This window comes from Rhinolophus ferrumequinum, chromosome 11 (assembly GCF_004115265.2).
Source record: "Rhinolophus ferrumequinum isolate MPI-CBG mRhiFer1 chromosome 11, mRhiFer1_v1.p, whole genome shotgun sequence".
Taxonomy (NCBI): Eukaryota; Metazoa; Chordata; class Mammalia; order Chiroptera; family Rhinolophidae; genus Rhinolophus; species Rhinolophus ferrumequinum.
The window spans coordinates 72,281,185-72,300,583 of record NC_046294.1 but is presented as its reverse complement, the minus strand read 5'-3'; the positions used below and the strand labels follow the sequence as shown (position 1 = coordinate 72,300,583).

Here is a 19,399-nt window from a genome sequence, read left to right as displayed (position 1 = left end):
TTGCAAGAAGCCACATTGCTATCTCTAGTGACAATCCAGGAAGCTAAATAATAACTCCTGTGACAATCAGTCCAAAGTGTACAAGACTTAATTAATAGCTGAGAGTTTCTCTGATTTGTGTCCCTGTTTCCAACGGAGGACCAATAAAAAAGAGTCAAATATGCACACCTAACCAATAGCATAGAATGTCCCACTTCCATTTACCCCACCTTCAGCTTCCCCATGCTGACAGCCTCCAATCAGGATATACAATTAAGGTATGACATTTAAGTTCACAAACTCATCCTAGAAAAAGTGCTACATACCTCATTGCTGAATATCACTACAGTCACTTTCGAAGTACTCTCCTTGGGAAGCTATGTACCGATGCCAGTGCCTAGTCCACCCTTCACAGCAATTTTGGAACTCTTTTTCTGGAATGGCCATCAGAGCTGTCCTCATATTACACTTGATGTCCTGAATGTCATCAAAATGTTTCCCTTTCAGTATTTCCTTTATCTTTAGGTAAAGAAAGAAGTCATTGGGCACCAGACCAGCTGAGTAGGGAGGGTGTTTCAATACAGTGATTTGTTTACTGGCTAAAAACCCCCTCACCATCAGTACAGTGTGAGCTGGTGCCTTGTCATGACACAAGAGCTCCTTTGGGACTGTGGCCACACAGCAGCTTAACCGTTTGTCTCCTTGTACTTGCCCCCAAAGAAAGGAGAGTCTGTGAGATGGATGTCTTTGCTTAACCTTTGTGTTTGCACCCTATGTCTCCCTGTTTGGCCCCCAAAAGATGACTGATCAGTCAATGACGAGTAAGATTCCCCACATGGGGGACAACTCAAGCCAGGCACCTGTTGGTCGAGTGGGGACCAACAGGAGAACCCACGGGGTTCATAGAGGTGGGCACAGCCCCCCACCTTCCCCAGGCTAAGAAAAGCCTCTGCCTCTGTGGCTGCATTCCTTCCCACAACCTGCAAGGGAAGTGATTCAGTGATGTGCTCTCCATCTAATCATATGCATATAGGTTTTGTGCCTTGGGGAAGTTGAGAATTATGGTGCAGCTGTCTACAGGCAAGGGTGATTGGCTTGAATCAGTTTCCTATTATGGTGTATAGAATTCACAGATCTTGAGATTGACAAGCTTTATCTCCTTTGCTTCCCCACCGAACTAATAAAAGCTAATGCGTTGGCCCGATTAGGCACCACAGCCCACTCTTTGAGGCTGCCGGTCCCTTGGCCTCCGCACTTTAACTCTATTCATGGCTACTGTCTTTTCTTAACCCTGCGCCGCCCTCCTCGCCCCCACAACCCTCCTCGTGCTGGACACGACAGGGACCATTGTTGCACACACCTTTCTCATGCCAAGATTTCTAGTTAAGATTTTCCTGTTTCTCTATCGATGTTTACTTGGTCTGCTATGCTTCTCAGTCACCTGACGATTTTGACGCCCAATTCGATGAATTTTTGCAATATTTTTGTCAGTTCTGCTCATTACTGGCTGCCCTGACGTCTCTCCAGCAGTGATGCATTTTCTCCCCTCAGAAAAACGTTTAATCCATTTGTACACTGCCGTTTTCTTCATGGCATTATCCCCCTTATCTTGGAATAACATCTCCTGATTTCACTTCCACTCTTGTCAAGTTTAACAAGAAATTTAATGTTTGTTCATTGCTCTACTTCAAGCTCAAATATTCTTGCGACAGCACACAAAAACATGCAGCAACAATAATGAACGCCACTTAGCAAGACACCGCCACACATCGACACAAACACCGCTGTGAGACACTGATACACCAAGGTTATGAAACCAAAACTTACTCTTTGTACAGTGGTGCCAATGTAAGCGCCTGGTGACAAGTTCGCAAATGTAATTGTCAGACCTTGTACATGAAGTCTTCCCCTTTTTACACTACAAAGTTTCCCACTTCTCTGCTTGCTGTTGAGTCTGCCAAAACACAGTGATGGTGGTTGACTCTCTTGCAATAGCAAGCTCTGAATAAATTACTGTTGCTTGTTCCCATTTGGTTGGTCTTTGTTCCATACAAGGCAAAGATCTGCGAAGTCACAATGAAAGGACCTTAACTGCAGAGTAGCTAGTTTCAGTTCTCCAATTTACAAGATTCAATGCCATGCCATGAGTTTTTCATCCTTCCTGTTGTTCCTTTTTTTTTTTTTCTGTCTGTATCATCTCCTTTCTTTCTCAATTTGTTCTACTTATATTTGCAGTTTTTCAGGTTCCCCTCACAGCTCACTTGGATGATTATAATAGCCTCTAAACCAGTCAACTTGACTTTCTTCACATTCTAATCTGCCTCAATCACTGATACCAGATGAATCTCATAGAAGCATAGTTGTGATGTTATCACTCATCTGACCAAAAACATTAAATGGGAATATTTTCAGTATAAGCAGACGACTGACCTACATCAAAACCCCAACAAGTTATTTTGTGGATGTTAACAAACTGATTCTGAAGTTTATATGGAAAGGCAAAAGATCTAGGATAGTCAACACAATATTGAAGGAGAAGAACAAAGTTGGAAGATTGATACTATCCAGCTTTGGAACTTACTATAAAGCTATAGTAATCAAGTCAGTGTGCTATTGGGAAAAGAATAGACAAATAGATCGTTGGAACAGAACAGAGAGCCCAGAAGTAGACCCACATAAAGAGCCAACTGGTCTTTGACAAGGGTGCAAACACAATATAATGAAGCAAAGACAGTAGTTTCAACAAATGATGCTGGAATAATTTGACATCCATGTGTAAACAAAAAGAAACGGAAAAAAACACAAAAACTGAATTGATATATGTGGAATCTAAAAAGCAAAATAAATGAACAGACAAAACAGAAACAGACTCACAGATACAGAGAATAAACTGATGGTTATCAGATGGGAGGGGGTTTGGGGGGCTGAGTGAAAAAGGTGAAGGGATGAAGAAGTACAAATTGGCAGTTAAATAATCACGGGGATGTAAAGGACATTGTGGAGAATATAGTAAATAATATTATAATAATTACAATGGTGCCAGGTGAGTATAACACTTATCGAGGGATCACTTTGTAAGTTATATAAATGTCTAACCACGATGCTGTACACCTGATACTAAGACAATATTGAATGTCAACTGTAATTGAAAAATAAAAAAAATAATTTAAAAAGTGAATTGAGGCACAGATTTTTCACCCTTCACAAAAAAATTAACTTAAAATGGATCACAGACCTAAACTTAAAACACAAAACTATGTACATAATAGGAACATGTATGAACATGAACACACACACACACACACACACACACACTGATGGGCAAAAAAAACTATACACACTTTAAGAGATGGTCAACGTTGCTCAATCAGCAGTTTGCCATAACCAAAAGTGGTTGGACGTTGGTGGTAACCACACTGAGCACCCTTTGTAATTGCAAAAGTCAAATTTGACTTGTGATCATCTTTTGTTATTGGTATATATTGAGTATTACAATTTTAATGGTTTTTTCTTTCTTAAAATGTGTATACATTTCTTTGACTCTCTCTCTCTCTCTCTCTGTCTGTCTCTCTCTCTCTCTCTCTCTCTGTGCCTGTCTTTCTGTGTGTGTGTGTGTGTGTGTGTGTGTGTAATTTTTTTGGAAAAAAGAAGTCATTGGCTAGTAGACACTGAAGCAGCTTTTCCCAAACTTTCACTACAGAACATAAAATGAAAAGGAAAAAAAAAACTGTTATATACAACATTGAAAGCAAAGTCGCTTGTTTTAGAATGTATTTTTCTACTGCTTATAGGGACAGCAAAACTGTATTACAAACAAAGATTTGGAGGTCTATCTATATTTGTTTTATGAAACCTCAAGAACTTCTGGTCATCTCAAAGAACTGCAAAGGTATTTTGCTCCTCACATGTCTGTTCAAGGACATTTATTGTTTTGTGAACTAGGAAACATGAAGCTGTATGAGTATCTCTACTGGATGGGTGTTGATTTTGAAAGAGAGAAGAGAAATTGCGACCCTAGTTTCATACCCATTCAAGATATCTCCCCAAGAGTGCTTAACAAAAGAGATGCTCAGACATGCTTGAATGAGTACATTTCTCCTGAAACACCTTGGAAAGAATTACATGAAGACATATCAATTGCCAACTGGCTTAAAATGAATAATTTCAGAACGCGTAGGTCAGGCTATAAAAAGATTAACAGAGCTGCCTTTCCTCAGTTTGTTTGACAAAGTCAGTTTTCCAATTGAAAGATAGCTTGTCAGGTAGAGTTGGTAGTCTGAGGTTATACTTGGTCCATGCTGTTTCTTGCACCTTCAGCTTCCACTCTAATCCTCATATAAGAAAAAGTGTTTGTCAAGCAAAATTTTTTACCGTACAATCAAATGGAATATACTGCCAGTTGAAGTACCACTAACAGTTTTAACTATTGTTATTCTGTTTGCACAACTGGAATACTTATGCCAAGAATATTATAAAATGCTTTTCTTCCTTGCATAAAATCAGAGTTTCCTAGAGCCACATACATGCTATAGATATTGCCAAAGAATATGAATGATGGATTTCAACATTTTTACCACTCATGTTGAGTGATGTGAGTCATTAAGCTTTTATAAATAAAGAAAGACTGAGCCATCCACGTGCAAATACTATCTGTTCCTAATTCCCTTCTCTATTCCAGTTCACCTTCCAAGTAAAATGCCATGTTTCCCCAAAAATAAGACCTAGCCAGACAATCAGCTCTGATGCGTCTTTTGGAACAAAAATTAATATAAGACCCGTCTTATTTTACTATAAGACCGGGTTTTTGATATAATATAATGTAATATAATATAATATAATATAATATAATATAATATAATATAATATAATATAATACTGGGTCTTACATTAATTTTGCTCCAAAAGATGCATTAGAGCTGATTGTCTGGCTAGGTCTTATTTTCGGGGAAGCAGGTCTGGGGCAAATAGGCATTAAATTAGCATATATGGTCTAATTTAGAACAGTGAGATTCTGAATTATGGAAAAATATAGATACAATTTTATAAATTTCCCATGATCATGATGATGTAAAAAAGAATATACAGGTATTTAAAAATTAGAAGAAAGTACAATGTAGTGTTAATAATGTTTTTCTCCTTATGGCATGACTATAAATGATTTATTTTCTTATTTCTACCTTTTTTTATTTTCCACATTTTCTGTAATAAAAATATAAAACTTTACTGAAGCATAAAAAAATACTTAAATGGTTTGTAGAAACATGGCTTTTCATCACCAACAGAATGAACTAAACAACTTAGCTGCAGAGTGTTAACCGAAAAATAAAAAGCCAAAGTGAGAGGCAACAGACATTTATTTGGGGTCAACAAGAATTGCAACCTGGGGACATAGATTCAGGCAGAAACCCAAATTATGCCTCAATTATGAGTTAGAAGCAAAGGAGTTTGATGAGAAAATGAAATCATTACATGAATAGAAGAAAAGAATTTCTATTGGTACTGACAAGCTAGGTTACTCTTTAACTATACATGGCTGGTTAGTGAATCTAAAAAGTGCCCATAATCATCCTTCTGGTTGGGATGTCTGCTTTTCCTGATAGCTTCACAGAGTTGTTTGTAAGACAATGTTGGTTTGGCCAAGTTCAAACATCATTTTGCCCAGTTCAAATATTTCAAAGCTTCAAGGAGTAAAATGTGCAAGGCTCTTCCTCTGGAAAAGCTGCTCTAGCTCTATTTTAAAATGGCTCCACTTATGTCAACTTTTCACAAGGCCAACGGCCTTCCACAATTAGGCCACAACCTATCTATTCACAACATTATTTTTCATTTTTCATTCCTAGCTTTCACACAATTTTTACTTCAGTAAAAAAAAAATTAACTCTGCCATTTTCCATGTAGACTCTAAACTATTCATGACTGCATAGTAGTTTATTCTGTTCCTGGATTTTCCTCCTTGTCCAAGTCATTTCAGGTTCCACTCTTTGTGAATTTTTCTATGGGCTTTTTCTAAGGTAAACACATTTTTTTTCTGCATAATGCCTATACAACTTCTTTCTTTATTCCTTATAGAATTAAAGGGTCATCTCCTCTATCAGATTATATCCTTCCTTCTTTCATTTCCTTCTTTCATCCTTCCTTCCTTTTCTATTTTTAAATAACTAATTAGTCATTATTTCTAAATTTATCTTTTAAATAGTATCTCCAAATTTACATTCTTAGTTTGGGTATTCTGAAGAATTTGACCCAGACACTTGATAAATGAATGTTCAACTGAAAGAATGGTTATATCAGTTGGAGATAACAAGGATCATGTGTTATCTTGTCTGATTAGTCATGGAGAAGCATGATACATAGGGAGACAAATGTGAAAAGTCATCAGATAGAATGTTACTTAGACTTACTGTCAGCTTTTGTATCCAAGTTTGGATTACATTGAATTTAAGTTGACTTCCAAGTCTCTGATTCCTGGAAGTCAGATTTATAAAGCTGGTCTTTATCTGACCCTTCTATGTATTTAGCCATATAACAAATGACTGTTCTGTGAGGGGGGGAGGGGAATTTTTTTCTGATGTTCACAGCTCCCCTCTCCATTTAGTGTATTTACTCTGTCTCTTCCTTCTTTCTTCCTTTCTTTTCCTATCCCTCTCTCACCCCTCCTTTCCTTTTGTTCCTTCCTTCCCCTCCTTTTCCCTCTTTCTTTCACTCAGTTGCTCTTTAATGTACCTATTCCTTCTCATTAATGCATTGCCTTTTAAAATGTAATCTACAAAATAAAACTTGACTATCTCATGCGTTGTCAGAAAACTCCCTGATTCTAGAATCTTAGTTTGGCTATTCCACAGACATAGGATGAGGATTTTGAATATGTAAGTCTTTGATTTATTCTCTTATTAGAAAGACTTAAGATGACAGCTTAAACTTTTTCTGAGAAAATGAAACTTCTTTAAAATTCACTTATTAGGAGAGTTGGTCAATATCACATGTAAGATCTGGGAATTTAGAAACATATGCATGATTTGTGAATTTTTTGACTTTCCATTTTGACTTTTGCTGTGAGTCTTTCATTCGTAATAAATGTCTTAATTATCTAAGCAATTTTGGGGTATCTTTTATATGGAAGGCATTGTGTTAAATGTTAGGAATACAGAAATAAATGAGAAGCAGTTCCTATCCTCAAGAACTTATGGTAATATAGGGGAGGGTATAAGTACACCAGTACACTACAGTTCAGTCAGAATCAACAGAAACGGAGGCAGATACAAGATACCATTAGAAAGTAAGTAATGAACTATTCCTGGGACTTGAGGAAGAATTCTCAAAGAAGTCTCTGAAGCTGCTTTAAAAGATGACAAAGTTCTGCCTTTGGCAGACTTTTGTATTTATTTCAGGGACAGTGTGGCACATTTTGCCAATTACATTTGAACAGTTGGGAAAATAAACATAATACTTGTAAGGCTTCCCTCTAAACTTTAAATATGTTTTATAAATTATGGTACTGGAGAAGTATTGCAAAACCTTAATCTAGAGGAAATTGACTATTGTGGCTGCCACAGCTCTCCTACTTTTAATCTCTCACTTCCTTTTCTGTCTGACTCCATCACCCTTTCGTGGAATGCGTTTCCACTACAGGGCAAGGCCCTTAGCTATCCTGACATCAGTGTGTGAACAAATATTTCCCCTTTATTTCCATCAAGACAAGACACAGACTTCCCCCCACCCACCAAAGGAATGTAGAACACGAGTTTTGGAATGTTTTTAGACAGCATCTAATCTAAAAACGGATGCTTAAATTTGCTGTATAACCCCTGCCGAGTGGTCCTCAGGCATCTGGACATCTCCTGTTACAGGGATCCTATGACTGAGGAATCCTATTCCATTTTTTATACATATTGGATGAAATCTCTCTTGTGTTTACTAAGAAACATGCAAAAATAAAGCAAAAAAAAGAAAGAAAAGAAAATACAAAAATGATGCAAGTGGGAGGAAGCAAAACCTACACTTATTAAATGTTCACTAAGCGCACAATTTTTCTTCCGCTTTCCCCCCCGCCCCCGCCAACCACTCCAGTTTAAGCCCTTGTTTCTCAGTCTAGTTGTGTAGGACACATGCTGGTATTATGAGCCTTGTGCTCCCCCCTCCAGGCAGTCGGTTGCCCATGGCCACTCACAGCACGTAGCAGCTCAGGGCAGCTCTCACTGCATGCCGGCCGCTCTGGCTGGCCTCAGGCCATTCATGGCAGTACATGGTAGCCTGTAGCAGCACACAGCAGCCCAAGGCAGCACACAGCAGCTCATACTGGCTGCTGGCCACTCACACTGGCCACCGACCGCTCATGATGACACACAGTAGCCCACAGCAGCCATCAGCAGCATACAGCAGCCCATGGCAGCTCATGCCAACCTCTGGCTGCACATGACAACCCAGCTTCAGGGAGAGCTGTTATTCACAATCTTAGCTGTAGAGGGCGCAGCTCACTGTGCCATTTGGGAATCCAACTGGAGGCATTAGGAGAACGGATGCTCCAACCACCTGAGCCACCGGGCCAGCCCAAGTGCACATTTTTATTCACTATTTTACTTCATACTCATTCCCAGGATGTTCTGCTTTTTAGTAAACAAATAAGCAAGCATACAAACAAAGGAAAAAAAGGGTGGTAATGAACAAAACTGTTGTGAACTTACTGAACATTTAATAAGCTTTACTCCCTCTGATTTGTATTCCTTTTGCATTTGATTTTTTTGTTTGTTTGTTTTATTTTTTCTAAGGGTTAGGATTAGTGGGAGAGATGGATGGGTGTCAGATGGCAAGAAGACCGTAAAAAGTTTCACAAAGGTTCTTCTTTTGAGAATATTTAGTGCTTCCTACAAGCATTTAGTATACACAGTTGTTACTATAAGACCGGGTCTTATTTTCGGGAAAACACGGTATGAGCAGTACTGTACTGACAAAGAAAAAGAAAGAAAAAGAAGGAAAGGGAAGGCACATAAAGGGGAAAAAAAGGAAAAAGGAGAGGACAGGAATGGAGAGAAAAAAAGATAAGCAGCATGGGGAGCGAATTTAGGATGGCTTTTTTTTTTAACTTCAAAGTATCTACTAATTTGAATTTAGGGAGAAGGAAAAGAAATTGAAAGAATTTTTTAAAAGTGTAGAAGATAGAGACAGAGGTGAATTTTAGTCCAGTGAGCAATGTAATTCCTTTCAATTCTACTAGTATGTATGGAACAGCTATTACAGGTCTGTTGTCCTTTAATAAACTAGGTACAGAATTAAGACCAACCAACAAAGAATGGATACACTTCTGTTTTCTTCACAATCTTTGTTCTATCCTGCCTCTGAATTTTTCCTCCTCAAGGACTAACAAATTCTAGCCAGAAAGCAATAATAGGTATTTCAAATCAAATACACACACACACAAACACACACACACACACACAAATGAACTCTCCTTTCCAATTTTATTGTACATGTTATTTCTTCCACTTTTACAGAATCTAATAGTCTAATAGTATAGACTATATCTATATATGTACAGCTTTTCATTTACTTAGGTCTTATAACATTTCATTTTAAATATGTTCTTCTTGAAACTGCATTTAAAAGTTCTGCACAATTCTGGCTTTTTACCAAATCAGCCTACTTCTCTCAAATATACAAACATAAGTTGTCTAGTAAATTCCAGTTACTTTTTTCCAGAGTAAAAAAAAAAAAAAAGCCCCGTTTTTCTGTACCAAGACAGGAAGCATTTCCTGGAGAGATTAATCATTATTTTGACTTGCAAAATTGGAAAGGTTGAGAGAAATTAGTAAAGTAGGTTGTATCATCCTATTTTGGATTTGGAATTTTTGGAAGTGGTCCAGCTGCTATGCAGATGACAGCAATCATGAGTCAAACTGTGCGTGATCTAAATAAAGTTTGTCACCCTATAAAAGTTGGGCTCTACTCAGTGGACCTAGGAGAAGACAGGCAAAAAGCAAGGACTAAGACCACACCGAGCTGAGTAAAGCGAGTGGAAATGAAGAACCTTCCAATGCTGCTGTTGCTGTGTGTGGCAGTTTGCTCAGCCTATCCACTGAAGGGAGCTGCCAGGGACGGGGATGACAGCATGGACCTTGTTCAGGTAATTAAAGGAGATACGTTCCACACTCACTCACAGGGCCAAGTGGGAAAACCCTCTGTTTTCCATTCATAAACCTCATTCAGAGTGGTTTGAATTGCTGTGCAGGAGTAGTTCAAGGACAGAGAGTTATGAAGTGTTTGATGTGAAAAGGGTCTTGGTATCACATTATTCCGGCTTCTCCTTTCAGGGATGAAGAAACAAAGGTGAGATGGATGAGGTATTTCCCTAAGATCACAGACTCCATAATAGCAGCAGCACTGGGCTTGAGACACATGAACAAGGGGAGAGTTTGCAAAATGTGTCTTGCTTTGGAACTTTTTTAGATATTTTAATGTAAAATTAGCTAGATTTTTACATTGCTAGTGTCATGTTTAGACACAGGGATTTGTCCATGTTTTTTCCTAAGGCGAGTTCTTGTGAGACAAATGAAGTGGAAAATTGAGGAAACTAAACAAATGTACCTGAAATACACAATTAATCCCAAAGAAGTCTTTCAGTTTCTCCTTTAAGTGCACCAAATATTTATCTAAATTTTCCATTTCATTTTCATTGCTTTGGTAGTAAACTAAACTGTAGAGATTATTTAGTTACAAAGACAAAGCAAAGGTGAAGAGGAGTCTAATTGAAGAATTAAAAATAATATGACACATTTGATTTCAGCAAACTGGAGGAATACTTGAAAAAGATTAAGTGAATAATTGCACAAGAGTACTACAAAAGGCTAAAAATCATAAGAATGACCTAAAATCTATACTTATTATCCATTAGCACTACCTAGAAAAGTACTACAACCTCGCAAAGGATGTGAAACTCTTTGCTAGAAGACAGGACAGTAGTCCTGTTGTCAGAAAAATCCAAGAAATGCAGAAGTTCCTGGGGTTGAAGGTCACTGGGAAGCTGAACTCCGACACTCTGGAGGTGATGCAGAAGCCCAGGTGCGGAGTTCCTGATGTAGGGCGCTTCAGTACCTTTCCTGGCATGCCAAGGTGGAGGAAAACTCACCTTACCTACAGGTAACAGGTCCCAAGAGGTTTTCACAGAACACTGAGATTTTATAAATTACTATCTCAGAAGAAAATATCATCTTCCTCAAATGTTCTCTCTCATACAGGATTGTGGATTATACACTGGATTTGCCAAGAGACGCTGTTGATTCTGCCATTGAGAAAGCTGTGAAAGTCTGGGAGAAGGTGACTCCACTTACATTCTCCAGGATTTATGAAGGAGAGGCTGACATAATGATCACTTTTGCAGTTAGAGGTAAAAAGAAACAACAAACAAACAAACAAGAAACATGAAATGCATCCATTTGGCTGGTGATATTTTATTGGAAAGGATTCCAAAGAGATTCCTCATCATTAAGAACAATTATCTTTCCAATTAAAAAAAAAAAACAAAACCAAAAAACAAAACACCAAAAACAAAACAAAACACATTTTCTCTCTTAGATCACGGAGACTTTTATCCTTTTGATGGACCTGGAATGGTTTTGGCTCATGCCTACCCACCCGGGCCGGGGATTAATGGAGATGCCCACTTTGATGATGATGAACAATGGACAAAGGACACATCAGGTTAGTTATACATTTCTCAGAACGATTCTGATGCCTTTAATATTTGGAAAAGTCTTCATAACTAAGAATATTGAAGAAATGGGTTGTTTTGGATTGCCCGATGGGTCACGGACCAGCAGAATGTAGTATTTTTGTCTTAATTATTATTGAAAAACGTTTTCAGATGTCTAAAAAGTTTATTCTCTGTCTTGGTAAGCACAACATAGGGAGCATCATTAAGTATTTCTTTGATGACTATGGATCTTTTGTGATCTTAGAATCATCATTTAAAACAATTTCTCATATCAAATTGTAGCTATCCAAGGGTTAAATTTACACTAACTTGTGCCCTGGATACTGCTTATATCCAACTGGGGAAATTTCCCCCAATGACTTCTTTACTCTTCAAAACAGAAATGAGAATTAAATTCCAGAAACTGAGGTTCCAGTTTAGGTTTATCTGGTTAAATGAACAATTTAGTCTCTCTAGGTTAAACCAAATTTTATGGGCTTGTTCTGAACGGAAGGGCTAACCCCAAAATAAAAGGTCCAAACCTTTCAGGTAAAAGAATGTTTTTCATTTCATAACTGTATAGTTTGAGAATGGCTTCCAAAGTTTTCAAACAATTGGTTAAAACAAATACTTCTACTTCTGAAATTTAATTTGGATTTATAATCAAAATGCAAACAGAATCCCTGTGGAGAGAACAAATGTGACGTTAGTGCTGGATAAAATTATTTGTTGTGATTGAATTAACAAACTCTTGCTCCAAATGGACAGTCCCAAAAAGTCTCAAATAACAACTTTAAAAGTAAAGTCAACTTACTTGGTATGTCAATCATAATTACCCAATGCCTTCCAATTTCAGTATTCTGTGTTTTTTTTTGGTTTGTTTTTATAAAAAAATGTAATATGAAGAAAAAAATCTGAATAGAGCTCGTGTTTGTGTGGCCAAAATCTCTTTTGTGATCAATGCTAGACATGATTGGGCGTATTATGTTTTAAATCAATCTTATAGATCCAATGACCTCTATCATTCTTAATATTTTTTAACACAATATGTGCTGAATAATCATCATGAGGCTGAAAAATTGTGCAGGCAATATTCCGATGTCAAATAACATTAGTAAGATTGTTTAAGGATTCCAGAATTGAAATGAAGAAACTGTGATTCATTTAATTTAGATCGTGACTGGCAAATGTCAGTACATTGAAACAATGTTTATCTTTTCATTGACAAATGAAGAGAAATATTTATTGATGCGCTAAACCAGTAGGTTCATGCCATTCCAGAATACTACAAGAAAAGGGACCTGGTTATAAAATTAATGGGCTTCTGCAGCGGAGGGGAGTAGCTGGATATGGCCGCACACTTTGCCTCAAGATGGATGTCAATAATGAGCCTTGAAATACACTCGGTTTTCCATTAAATATGTAGTTAGTCAATTGACCAATTAACAAAAAAACAAAGAAAAAAAAAAGCCTGCCCTTCCAAGAAGTAAATAAATAAAATACACAGCTGACAGTTGTAATGTACATGTATTTAAGGAATAAATACTCTTATTTCTGATTTCTTAAATAGGGACCAATTTATTCTATGTTGCTGCCCATGAACTTGGCCATTCCCTGGGTCTCCAGCACTCAGCCAATGCTGAGGCTTTGATGTACCCCGTCTACAACACAGACCTGGCCCAGGTCCGCCTTTCTCAAGATGATGTGAATGGCATTCAGTCCTTGTATGGTGAGTGATGCTGGAAAAATTGGGCATTGGAGCTTTGTAGGACAGCTTTAAAATGCTGCAGAAAGCATTTGCAAGTCAACTCAAAGCACTTTGAGAATGTTTGGAACGCATATAAATTGACAGAAGCCTCACGTTTCTCCTAATGTTTGCATCCTCACATCTGTTCTCTTTAGGACCTCCCCCTACTTCCCCTGCTGACCCTGTGGTGCCCACAGAATCTGTACCTCCTGAGACACCAGACATGTGTGATCCTACTTTGTCCTTCGATGCAGTCAGCACTCTGAGGGGAGAAATCCTCTTCTTTAAAGACAGGTCAGACCAGAAAATTGTATTTCCCTATCTATTCTTTTGCCCTACAATGCTTAGAAATGAAAGCATACAGAAACTTGATAGAGGTTTTTTAATATTTAAAACAAAAAGGATTCTTCTGAACTGAAATTATTTAGATCTGGGCTCTAATTCCCACATTTTCCTAAAATTGTCAAGTTCATTTTCAAATGACTTGATTATTTGTATCCAAATGTTATAAGTCGTGATTGTTCTTCAAAAGGCACAAGGAGAACTTTAGAGTCAGAATTTTGTCTTCACCTCCTTTAAACATGACACCAGAATAGCATTACATTTAATAAATTAATTTAATTACTGCTGGATAAGTATGCACATGATAAAACATTGAAACTGCACAGATGGGAAGAGAGTTAAAAGCAAGTCTCCCTCGTATCACTGACTCTTAGTTCCCCAGTTTTCCCCATATTCATCCACAATCAAGGACCCTTTTGTATCCTTCTAGAATTGTCCCATGCACATATAAAATATGCTTACATAGTCCATATACATACACACATATCTATCTTTTTTTTAAACTTTTTATTTATTTTAAGTGTCTTTTTCCAGGACCCATCAGCTCCTAGTCAAGTAGTTGTTTTAATCTAGTTGTGGAGGGTGCAGCTCACAGTGACCCATGTGGGGATAGAACCGGCAACCTTGTTAGGAGCACCACGCTCTAACCAACTGAGATAATAGGCCGCCCCTCTGTCTGTCTTTTTGAAAATGTAAAAGATAGTATAACATAAACACTGTTTGCATTAATTGTAGGTATTTAAATCTTATACTCCACTAATTAACTTGTGTTGTAGGATAACTTTCATTTCATAGAAGTCGTTACTCTGGAATCCCATGGCAGGAGGTCTGGTGCAGTCTTCTGAAGAAAAAGGAAAAATATTTTCCCAGTGGCAATATACCAAATCTCTGTCTGTCACCGAGCCTAGAGGATAAGGGAATGAGGGAAGATGGATAAGGAAGGACAATACAGAAAATATGCTAAGGATGAAAGACTGTTTTACAATTTTTATTTCTTTTTACATATATTGCAGACATTTTTGGCGCAAATCCTTAAGGACTCTTGAACCTGGATTTTATCTGCTGTCTTCGTTTTGGCCATCTCTTCCTTCAGGAATAGATGCTGCATATGAAGTTACTAGCAAGGATACTGTTTTCATTTTTAAACGTAATTATCACATAATAATTTCTTTAACTTGTTGAAATAAATCCTCTCAAAGGGGTAAAATAAACCCTGCTCCATAAATTGAATAGGACTTTATTTTTCTCTACTGTGACAAATTTTGTCTACTGTATTACTCTCAAATAATGAAGAAATAACTAGAACTGGTATTGCTTTAATTATGTTTTACAGCTGTTAAAAATGAACGCAGAAATATAAATTGCCCAGAGTTGTATATTCCCTCATTTGATCTATGTTCATGCATTCAAGGGGCACATTTTTGTTAAACGCCCATTTTGAGCTGGTGACTCAATCTAAAATTCTGGCTTCCTCTTTACTACAAAATCAATGATGCTAAAATGTATTTCTAAATCCCAAAGGCTTAACTGTTATCAACTCAATGTGACTCTGAATTATTATTTTTTTAAACAGAAAACCAGTTCTGGGCCATCAGAGGAAATGAGGTACAAGCAGGTTACCCTAGAGGCATCCATACGCTGGGCTTTCCTCCAACAGTAAGGAAAATAGATGCAGCCCTTTTTGATAAGGAAAAGAAGAAATCATACTTCTTTGTAGAGGACAAATACTGGAGGTAAGATGTGACTGGAATGACTTATATGGAGCCTACCTAAGGAATTATTTTCTTTTCTCTAAGGAAATTCCCTGCCTCACTCTTAATTCTGCTTCCTTCTCAGTAGGAAAAATGGGGCTTTGGACAACTGTGGGAGAAGTGCTTATAGCAGTACCTGGTAACAGGCATTTCTTAAGCTCTTCTCTTTTGAGTCCCACGTGCAATAGGAGGGAGCTTCCCTTTGTGCTGTTGACCTGCCTGCCAGGAACACCCTCTTATCTCCTCCACCTACCCATACCCCACCCATGCTCAAGTCCTGGCTCAAGTCCCACCACCTCCATGAAGCTTTTCCTGCTGGACTCCCAACCCGGCTGGGCTTTGAGAATCCAGACCAGAATTTAGCATTCCTTTCCCATGATCTTAAATTTCTATTCATTGTCTCATTGGGTGTTTGTCTTGTCTTCTCAGCTTTGCTATATGATTTTCAAGTGCTTCCTTTAACCTCACCCGTTCACTACCTCTGCCGTTTAAGAAGACAATGAGAAGGAGCAGTCAGTTTCGTAGATAGAACCCAAGACTTATAGAGAGGCTGATTCCTGACCATCTGCCCAGCCTCTGAGACATCTGGGCAGACCAACCGAAGTTTAGCAATAAGTCCAAAATATATTTACTGTGCTTTGTTTCACATCCTAATCCCTTTTTCTAGGAGACTGCCATAAGAAATCCAGATGTGCAGGGTGGGGAGGGTACATATGAGCCAAGTACGGTGGAGAACTTGAAACTTGTATTTGAGATGAATGATTCAAGTCACTTTATATATCTGTTCACATCTTCCTGTCTTTGTGATAGAAAGATGATTAAGCTTCTTTCTGCCCAGACTTAATTATTATAATAACAAGCAGCATCTTCTAGATCAGGATATTGCCTATGAACCTGGTGAAGATACAATTTAAGAGCTAAGTTTGCAGTGCCACTAATGTTGCATATTTTTGTAGAGCTAAACATGTTTGACATTTATTTGCAGTACTTGGAAAGTTTACTAGAATTCACATTAAACCTAACGTGATTTATGAATTTGGGTAACATGGCCTTTACACAATGCTGAGCTGCATTCTTTTATTTGGTGCAGATTTGATGAGAAGAAACAGTCCATGGATCCAGGTTTTCCCAGGCAAATAGTTGAAGACTTTCCAGGGATTGAACCAAAGGTTGATGCTGTTTTTGAATCATTTGGTAAGAGGATACTTATTTTGTTGGCAGTGGGTCTCTTGAAACATTCTACGATATCAGAAGGGAAAAGAGAATTGAAATAACTTTTAATAATAGGTTTATTTTAACCAGTTCTCTCCTCCCTCCCCCAAATTTCAACTTACCAATTTTGTAACAATTTCATATATGTAATAGGTTTTCTGAATCATAAAGATAATTGACACAAATCTCTCTATTTTACACATGCAGACAAAGCCAAAGTTCTCAAGTGTCACTTCCCTACATCTAGAGCTATTTCATTTCAAATGACCATGTCAGAATAAAACTCCCCTCAAGTGGTGTAGCCAAGCTTAATGCCAGTTGGCTGGCTTTCTCCTCTACTCCATACTGCTGCTACTACTAATTCCTACGGATATTTTCTTTACTTAACCTGAGTAGTCATTCATTGCCCCCATTGGTCAGTTGCAAATACTTACCTGTATATGTACTCAAAGTTTAAAAAAGATTTTTTTTTTCTGCTGAAGAATAAATGCATGGGGGCTGTTGATCTTTATTGAAAAGTAAAAAGAGCACCATGACAGCAGAGCCAAAGTGGGTCCTTAGTTTCTCTAAGGCTAGCAATATCCTTCAAGCTACAAATATGGGGAAATGGGAGGAGGAGTATTAGGAAGAAAGAAAATAAAGAGATCATCGTTTCCCGAGAAGCAGAGAATTTTATCTATTTGGAAGCAGAATAGCCTAATCACCCGGAGCTTGGTTTTGCTATCAGACAGATCTGGAATGGAGTGCTATCACCATGCTTTCCTTGTTGAGTGACTTTGGGCAAGCAACTAAATCTGTCTGAATCTCAACTTGCTCATCTGTAAAATGGAGTTAGATATACCTCACAGGACTTTTGCAGAAATAAATAAATAAATGAAAATCATGTAAAATGCTTAATACAGTCCCTGGCATATAGTAAATGCTATAAACACTTTCCATTTCCAGTTTTCTATTAGTCTGAGTTTTGCATGTTGCTAAATTTATTTATTTGAAAAAAATGCCTCACTATTCTCCTTATCTGTATTTGCAGGGTTTTTCTATTTCTTCAATGGATCTTCACAGTTGGAGTTTGACCCAAATGCAAAGAAAGTGACGCATGTTTTGAAGAGTAACAGCTGGTTAAATTGTTAGAAGAAAGGCTTAGAAGACACAGCATGGGCATTTTAAATGAAGCTAATAATTCTTCGCCTATGTCTTTGTGGATTGAACTGGTGCATTTTCTCCTGAATGTGTTCTGACTGAGAATGCGAGTGCGAACTGCGCATCTTGTCAGTCAGCTTCACGTATTACAGGACATTCACACCAATTGCTGAACTTGCACTTTGTTCACACGGAGTAATCGTCCTCAGAAAGGCGAAGCACTCATGTGTAACAGACAAGGGGTTGTATATAGATTATTTGCTTGTTATTTAATAAAGAGGATCTGTCATTTCTTTTATTTTATTGTTTTCTTTGTTTCAAGAACAATCTCGGGCACATTATGGGCTGAGCAGTAGACAGTCTGAGGTACTCAGCCACTGGAGGTGGCAGGATGGGGTCTCCATGGCTGCGGCCTCAGAACGGGCTCATCCAAAACTAAAGACCACTTACTATTTGCCCTCCTGAAGGTGTCCTACAAACAGGATGCTTATTTTCACCACCCATACATCATCTGTGTTCCTGACATACCCTATGAGAAAGATCTAGGGCAGTTGTCACCTTGTAGGGCATGATCTGGGAAAAAATCGTGAAGCTGAATCCTATAATTATAGCAAATCATCTAGATCACTCACTTCATTTTTCAGGTTGCAAAGTTAAACCTGTTCTTCATTTTTCCCATTTACTTATATATTACCTCCGTGGAGCCTGTTTCCTACCTTAGCAAACAAGTTAGCTCATAACCATTCTATTTCCACATGCAAATATCCTCTTGTGATCATTTTGTACTGTCCATGCTAGAAGTCTATGGGCAAATGCTTATCCTAAGACGGGTTTATTGCCCCTAAGTACTGCATGTAGTACATCATCTGCTACACAGTGAGAGAAGATACACATTCACTCTTCAATTTATTGATTTATTTGAGAATAATTTATTAATTATATTCCATGTGCCAAGGATTGTCCTAGGCTGTAGGCATGGGTGCCTGAGAAAACAGCTATTTTGCCAGGAATTGTGCGTTTATTTATTTTAAAAATTACCTAACTTTGTTTGTTTTATTTTTTGCATGGGTAATATGTAACCACAACACAAATTCAAAAGGTGAAGAAAACATTATGCAATGAGAAGTTAATTTTCCTTACACATACCCATCACCACCATCTAATTCCTTTTCTCAGAGGCAACCAAGCAAATTATTCGTTACGAATCTTTTCAGAGCTATTTCATACATACACAAGCATTAATATCATCTTTTAAAATTCAAATGATAGCATGCAAATTCGCACCACTCTGCTCTTTGTTACTTTCGCTTCATATATCTTGGTAACTGTTGTACGTTAGTACGTGTAGAATTGCTTCGCTCTCTCATTGGCTGCATTCTATGAAGTATGTATGTAATTTATTTATTCAGCCCCCTATTGGTGACTAAATTAGTAATTAAATAAATACATCAAAGAAATAAAATTTTAAAATAAAAATAATCAAAATTAAAAATATTTGAAATAAAATATAAATATTATATAAAGAAAATAATTTAATAATATATG

The 19,399-nt window shown here is 37.6% G+C and overlaps 1 protein-coding gene across 1 annotated transcript; it reads left to right on the top strand.

Moving 5' to 3' along the window:
* Positions 1 to 9,933: 9,933 nt before the first annotated feature.
* On the top strand, positions 9,934 to 18,706 carry LOC117031216 (stromelysin-1-like). Its single transcript, XM_033121642.1, has 10 exons — positions 9,934 to 10,096; positions 10,865 to 11,109; positions 11,208 to 11,356; positions 11,545 to 11,670; positions 13,233 to 13,391; positions 13,565 to 13,703; positions 14,765 to 14,898; positions 15,325 to 15,484; positions 16,593 to 16,696; positions 17,745 to 18,706. The coding sequence occupies exons 1-10, from the start codon at positions 9,992 to 9,994 to the stop codon at positions 17,843 to 17,845; spliced, it is 1,422 nt and encodes a 473-aa protein (XP_032977533.1). The 5' UTR covers positions 9,934 to 9,991; the 3' UTR covers positions 17,846 to 18,706.
* The last annotated feature ends 693 nt before the right edge of the window (positions 18,707 to 19,399 follow it).